The sequence below is a fragment of the Polyodon spathula genome, chromosome 14 (assembly GCF_017654505.1).
Source record: "Polyodon spathula isolate WHYD16114869_AA chromosome 14, ASM1765450v1, whole genome shotgun sequence".
Lineage (NCBI taxonomy): Eukaryota > Metazoa > Chordata > Actinopteri > Acipenseriformes > Polyodontidae > Polyodon > Polyodon spathula.
This window is the reverse complement of record NC_054547.1, coordinates 13,679,324-13,687,116: the sequence shown is the minus strand read 5'-3', so window position 1 is coordinate 13,687,116 and position 7,793 is coordinate 13,679,324. Positions and strand designations below refer to the sequence as shown.

The following is a 7,793-nucleotide window of genomic DNA, read 5'->3' as shown; positions in this document are numbered from 1 at the left end:
ATTGATGGAATGATATTTATTAACATAATTGGATATTTAACAACAAAAATGAAATATTATGAACATTTTGATGTAAAAATGATCGTCCCCATTTGGACGAATTGTTTGATTGTCAGTATCTTGCTAAAAATGTGAAATTGAAAATTGGATTTCACTTCCTTATTACACATCTAGCACTATTAATTCTATCTCTTGTTTTTTTTTTTTTTCTTATTAAGCAAACAATAGCCCAACATCTCACATTTTTTTACTTGACAACTGGTACTGGTATCCCTTGGTTTTCCTGATGTTTACAGACCCAATTAGAGCTAATCTTGTACTACCACAGAAAAGACAGCCCACTATTAGTGTTCAGGGTATGTGAAACCACTCCATAAATCATATTTGTAACTTGTATTCAAACAGTCTTTTTTTTTTTACCTCTACAGAATACCGTAATTATTTTCATATAATGATTTCAGAATAATCCTGTCTAAAAACCTAAAATAGTCAAACCTATTACCTATATACAATACAATATTTTATGGATGGTGAAAGGGAGTTAATCATTAGCAAGGTAATGGTCTCTTTGGTCTTGCTAGATATGCAACCTTACCTGTACTTGTATCACAAGCTCGGCTTGCTGAAATGCTGTACATTATGTCCTAAAAGGAACACTTTTAGAAATGGCTTAACAAAACTGAGGCTGAAACTATTAGCTTTGTGAAGCATATATCTATGTAGCACCTGAATATAAATAGTCTTTATTTTTAAATGGGTGTGACCATGTTGGGGGGGTAGTCCATTCTTTGTGTTGGTTTTTATTGGTGCAGCTGTGGCGTTTAGATGGAAAGTAACAGGAAAGCGAAATAGGCCTGTAAATGGACTTTCCTGCAAATATCAATCAATCAATCTTTATTTTATATAGCGCCTTTCATAGTGGAACACCGTCACAAAGCGCTTTACAAGATGCAATAAACACAAGAAAATCCATAATACTTCAAACAGAGAAATGCATAATACATGATATACAGTGGAAAGTACATAATACAGGTACGTGATAGTTACATAATACATTGTACACTGAATACAGTGGAAAGTGCATAATACATGAAATAGTACACTAAATACAGTGCATAGTGCATAATACATGAAATAGTACACTAAATACAGTGCATAGTGCATAATACATGAAATACAGTGGAAAGTGCAGAATACATAAAATAGTACACTAAATACAGTGGAAGTATATGGCTGCTGTATGCCGGTTTGAATAATGAATGGGAGAGAATTCATATTTTGTTCAGTGTCTCATTGCACTGATCTGCCATAGTCTGGCTACATATTAAAAATAACCCTTGGTGTCTTAAATTTTAAACTCATTTTATACTCTCCCATTCTGGGGGGTTGTTACATGTACAAACTTAGTTTTTTTATCCTACTAATAGTATTAAAAATGTATTGTATAATATCTTGATCACAATAGGGAGTGATACAGAACCCAAATTAATCATTAATCAGGCAAGACATTGAATAATACATACTCTTCTAACATACATAATCTCTAATCTCTAATCTCTAAATCAAAGACAGTATGTAAATGTGTAATATGCGAGGAGGAGTAACACTGAGGGTGCCGTGCCATCGTTTGATACCCTGCTGTAATTTTTATGATACCTTTGTGACGTGTACACATTGGTTGACTATCAAAGTCCAATATGCAGAACAGTGTTAAAGATTAGTTTGGCCAGAAAGAACATCCACATCTCTAAATGAGAAAGATTAAACCAGCACAGTGCATTTTTAATTCAGTTAGCAACAAATCTGTCCTAAACAGTTAGACATAAGAAGCATGTGTGCCTTTGTAGATAATAGGTTATACACTGTATTCTTTGAAACTGAATAATGTCTAATTGGTAATTCTTTCTCATATGGCAGGTAACTCAAGATAGTTTGGAATACAAATGTTCATTGGTTTGAGACTTCGCTAGTTGAGAACCAGTGCTGCCAAGTGGAATAAACACTGGCAACCTCCATGTTCAGCTGATAATATACAGTGTTTATCTTTTTGCATCCCTGTTCGTAAGCAATGGTTACGCCTGTTCCTTGCCTAAGGCTGCACTTTGTGTATGTACTGCAACGTCAGAGCTGTACCCAAGTCAGAAATGTTCTTACTCACGTAGCAGATTTGAACAGCTTGTCATCAAAGAGCAAATGATCTTTCAAAACAGGTAGGAGCAGGACCCGCCTCCTATAGAACTTTAAAAGAAACACAAAGCTCCAGACAGTGAGGAGAAAGATTATGATCTTTTGCTGGAAGCAGACAAGAGACCAAGATGCAGAGTACATTTTTTCTGGCTCTTCGGCACAACTCATCTCAGATGGAAATTGCTTGCTTTAGCTGTTTGGACACTGGCAAAACACCAGTAAAAAATAAGAAAAGCAGGTACATTTTTAAATAATAATAATAAATAATAATAATAATAATAATAATAATGATAATAATAATAATAATAATAATAATAATAATAATAATACCTTATTTGACTATCAGTTTCACATTGCAGTATTATTAGTTTTTGTTTATCACCATGCATATGTATGTATGCTGGGTTCAAGGTGTTCAGCATACAATATATTGATGGGTCATATTAACACTCGTTCTCAAGCAAAAGGAATGTTTTGACAGTGATTTGGAGCACAATAAACCTTTAGTTTTAGAAAACTGTAGTCTTTGAGCAATGAAAATGAGCTGTTGGAAGAGAATGTTGTGCAGAGTTTATTGAGAGATGTAGATCAGAAATTATGTTTTGACAACATGAAATGCTGGCACATGCACAGTACTAAACACTTGCAGTATTTATATCTAAGCCTGGGAAGATTCTCATGAAATGACTTGTGGAAATAATATATACTGCATCACACCAATAACACATTACAACATAAAAGGAAACATTAACAGATACAAAGTTTTTAGGGGTAAAATAATTTCTTGACACCTTCCTCAGTGTTTTATAAAACACTTATTTCTGTGTTGTCGGTTGCAATTAAACACATATACAGAACATCAAATGTCATCCTTAACAAATGTCATAGGTGTTGACTTTAACATTAAAAGCACCATTGTTCTTTACTGCATATGCAAATACAAAATACAGCAGTTGAAACAAACACTTGTGTGTAAAATGTACTGTACTAATCTAAAGCAGAGTGATATGAAAATGGTGTTCTTGGTAGAAAAATGGATGTATTGATTGTTTAACTAGTTTTCACCGTGTCATTTGTTTAACTATATAATATTTCCATTCACAGGCATAAAGACTGGAGAGCATTGTTTAACAATATTTTGCAATGTACTCCCTCACCTCACACTGCTACTGAGACCGATCCCTTAACAAACAAAGCCTACAGGTAAGCACTGATTCACCTCTTTTAGTCGTGCAAGTAACAAGACATCGAAAACTATACTCAAACTGTAACATCAATGTTGTCAGAGGTTTAGTTAGTCATATGGCTGTTGCAACAGATTGTCATTTTCTTTATCTAAATGTATTTACTCAGTGTGCAATATGCAATGGATACATTCGTCAATTGTTAGTTTGTACATTTATAAAACTCTTTAAAGAAATGTGTCTTTATTACAGACCTACTTCTGATGAGGTGAACCAATGGGCCCAGTCCTTTGATAAACTGCTTGTCCACAAATGTAAGAACTTTTACACATAACCTCACTGTCAATAAGAAATTGCATGTGGCTGTACTAAGTGATTAGCATATTCACTTGTAATAGGCTTCCCACAAGCTTACTATTTTCCAAAACCCTTTTCCTGAATTTCTACATTTTCTTTCTGTGAATATCATTATATTTCTGCATGGCTAGGAATCTGAATGTGTTAATTAGATATTATTTCTACAAGACCAAACACAAAACTCATTCTCTCAAGTAAGCAATTTTCTTTCTTTTTTTTTCTTGCAGATGGGCAAGCTGCATTCAGAATCTTCCTTAAATCTGAGTATTGTGAAGAGAACATCGAGTTCTGGCTTGCCTGTGAGGAATTCAAGAAGATCAAGTCACCTGCGAAACTAGCCTCCAAGGCAAAAAAGATCCACAAAGAATTCATCTGGAATGAGGCCCCGAAAGAGGTGAATATGAATTTTCTTTTTAAATGTGCATACAAGAAAGCGATAAGATTTTAATTCATATAAAAGCGATTTCATTTATATATATATATATATATATATATATATATATATATATATATATATATATATATCAGCGGTGAGTTTACGGCTGCTGGTTCGTTTTTGGTCAGTTTACAAATATAATATATAATATTATATATATTTATATATATGTTTGGACGACTCAGGTTCGGTAACCTGCTGAGTCCAAGCAAAACCGGGACGACTCAGGTTCGTTTTGGCCTTTTAAAATACAGTCCAAACACAGCAAAGTGATTTCAGAGCACTGACGTGCTAATTTTAATAAACAAGGAATCAAAACAGAAATAAACAAAACAAACCCCTAGCTCTACTCGAGCACTAACTACACACAAACGGGCTCAATAAACTAATACCGGACAGATAGGCTGTTTACCGGCTAACACAACACAACACAGTTTAGCACAGAACACAAAGGCTTTAGACACTACCTTTAACTATTACGACACACAGTCGGGCTCTTCACACAGCAGCCCCGAGTAGACCGACAACAATTCAACAATTAACCCAAAACGTGGATACGCACATCACTTTGGCAGGGAGGATTTTAACTCCCTCCCTGCCTGGTTACTATATATATATATATAGTAAACTGCAGTAAATCTCATTGAATTAATTTAATTTATTTTCAGATTAATTTAGATTACCACACAAAAGAAGACATCACACAGAATCTTCAGCACCCAACGGCTACCTGCTTCAGCGCTGCCCAGAAAAAGGTCTACAGCCTGATGGAGAATAACGCTTACCCACGATTCCTGCTGTCTGAAATCTACCAGGAACTATGCACTGTATCACAAGGGAAGAGCAAATATCTGAAAACATGAACTTCTAACATGAACTTCCTGGTATCCAAGGAAGTTCTGAAGGACTGCAAAACAGGGACCCTGAGAGGCTCCACTATCCAATATGTTATAGCTCCTGTTGTAAAGATCAGATGGGAGCTAGAGAACACAATGAACTGGCAAATGTGAAGAGTTGGTCAAGGAAATGTCTCTCATATGGATATTAATAACTTTCGCCATAAGAGGTGGACACAGATGTGAAAACAAAATGTTTTACTGTATGTAAAATACACAGGATAGGGTTTATTTTGAGACTAGCTATGGGGCCAAGACAATTTGATATATATATATATATATATATATATATATATATATATATATATATATATATATATATATATATATATATATACACACAGCCTTCAGTCAAGGCTTGTTTGCGCCCTTTAAAATAGGTGACCCAGACACACAACTACAAGTTGCACACTTTTATTAACATAAATAAACAAAAACTCACAAAACAAATCCAACTGCCATTGGAGTGCGAACTAAACTTTATTCACTCTTGAGTAACCCACTGGATGGCAAAGTCGTTTACCAGTTAAAAAATACTAATCTCATTAGTTTACGAATTCGCAAGGTTCACACGGTACCTTTTCTTGTCGACCAGGTTTTCCCAATCCTGGTCCTGGGGAACTACTGTGTCTGCTGGTTTTCATTTCAAATGTGTGTTTCAATTACTTAATGAAACCTTTAATTGAACTAATTTTAATTTAACCTTTAATTGAACTAATAATGTGTTTAATTAGACTTTTTTAAATTGTTCTCAGCTCCTAGAAATTTCAAGTTACTTATAACATTGTATAGTAAACTTGAAATCACCAACTGTCTGAATGAAAACCAGCAGACACAGGGGATCCTCAGGGCCAGGATTGGGAAACCCTGTTTTAGACCACACAGGTTTGCTCTGCCCATGGCTTTTCCTCCTTCAGCCCCATCTACAGGGTTTCCCCCTGGCTTACTTTAATATCATATATATATATATATATATATATATATATATATATATATAATATATATATATATATATATATATATATATATATTTTTTTTTTTTTTTTTTTTTTTTTTTTTAAATGTGCTGTTGGTGCTGGTCATCTTTTTAAGCAGCTGCTACTGCCACTGTAGAATGCACAGGCCAAGCATTGGAAAGAAGTGAAATAGTACAGAATAACACAAAAACTCATTCTAGGTGGCCATATGCACAAGTCTTATCCTCATGGGCAACCTATGATGAATAACATTTTTGTAATAACAGGGTATTTTTTTATTATTATTCTTTCAGAATAAAGAACATCAAGAGCATCAGTTATTCTGTTGAAGCTACTGTATTTTCTATAACATGTGTATGCATTGTTTTTATTGTATTGTGACAAATATAAAATTAATCTCAGAAACAATTAATGGTTCTTAAGAAATACCATACATATTGTTCATTTTTTAAACATATTTTTTTCTGACTACCATTCTGAGAATATAAGTTATGTCTCTTTAGTTTGTTATCATGTAATTGTATTACTTCTTGTGATGCTTGACTCTCTGTGCTACTGAAGGTTATATCTTTTTCCACAAAATGTTGGTGACACTAAAAAATACTTCAAGTCAAAACATTTATTATGATGTTATTGGATTTATTTTAGCATTTTACATTTAGCACTATTACATATTCAATAGTTGTGATGTTCTTGAACATTACTACATATCGTGAATGTACAGCTAGTCACACTCTCATGCTACTGACACATTGTCTGAGCTACTGAGAAGTCTGAGGTCAGCTTCTCCTCAACTCTTTCTCTTGAAAGAGTAATCCATATTAAGCAATAATCATCATAGTGGACTAATCACTGTAATATATTTATCCACACCTCCCTCTTACTTAAATAGTGACAAAAAAGAGCAAAACAGATTGACAAATTTACAGATAACATTGCGTGCAGTCATGTATCAGGGTGTCTCTGAAGATTTACAGAAGTATAGATAGTAACTAGTCTCGTATCTTGTAAAGCGCTTTGTGATGGTGGTCCACTATGAAAGGCGCTATATAACAATAAAGATAATTATTATTATTATTATTATTATTATTATTATTATTATTATTATTATTATTATTATTTTATTATTATTATTATTATTAAAGACAATATGGCTTCCTGGTGATAAACAACATGTTGGAGTTTTCATTAATAACAGCATCAAATATTTTTTTTCCTTGCCATTCGCCCCCCCTAAAAACTTTCTGTATCATGAGTTTTTAATTTTAACTGTCTGTGAGGCCTTATTGAAAATGAAACAGTTTATTTAATAACCCAGGCCCAGAATGATTTGTTTACCTACAAAAAAAGGCACATACACTGTAAACTTTTGTAAGGCTATACAAAATAAAAATAAAATTCTCTTACAGAGACACATTTAAAAAATAAATAAATAAACAGTAAAGGGGCTCTAACATTTTCTTCCCAAACTTGAATTTGTTCTTTCCAAGCGGAAAACCTGTCACATACAATATTTACAAATTGAACAAATGCTATTAGAAAAGTAATTGATGTTTGGCTAGGTTAAAGGTTGAACGTTTACCATTTTCAAGCATTGTATGAAAATACGCAAAGGCACCAGACTTGAAGTCCAATCCCCTTTTTTTCTAATTTATACTGTATATTATCTAAAGGTATGTGCTAATTCACAAGAAAAGAAGAAAGAAAAAGATGGACAATTGTGGCACAGATAACACTGTTTCTACTGTTCCAAACT

At 33.4% G+C, this 7,793-nt stretch overlaps 1 protein-coding gene across 1 annotated transcript; it reads left to right on the top strand.

Annotated features, from left to right (window-relative positions):
• Positions 1-2,263: 2,263 nt before the first annotated feature.
• Positions 2,264-6,000, top strand: LOC121326358 (regulator of G-protein signaling 2-like). Its single transcript, XM_041269604.1, has 5 exons — positions 2,264-2,425; positions 3,292-3,390; positions 3,624-3,685; positions 3,956-4,122; positions 4,833-6,000. Exons 1-5 carry the CDS (start codon positions 2,316-2,318, stop codon positions 5,025-5,027), a joined length of 633 nt encoding a protein of 210 aa, XP_041125538.1. The 5' UTR covers positions 2,264-2,315; the 3' UTR covers positions 5,028-6,000.
• The last annotated feature ends 1,793 nt before the right edge of the window (positions 6,001-7,793 follow it).

Coding starts and splice junctions, on each gene's coding strand:
- LOC121326358 (XM_041269604.1), top strand. CDS start 2,316: ATGCAGAGTACATTTTTTCTGGCTCTTCGGCACAACTCATCTCAGATG. Junction 3,391..3,623: donor TTAACAAACAAAGCCTACAG/GTAAGCACTGAT, acceptor TCTTTATTACAG/ACCTACTTCTGATGAGGTGA. Junction 3,686..3,955: donor TAAACTGCTTGTCCACAAAT/GTAAGAACTTTT, acceptor TTTTTCTTGCAG/ATGGGCAAGCTGCATTCAGA.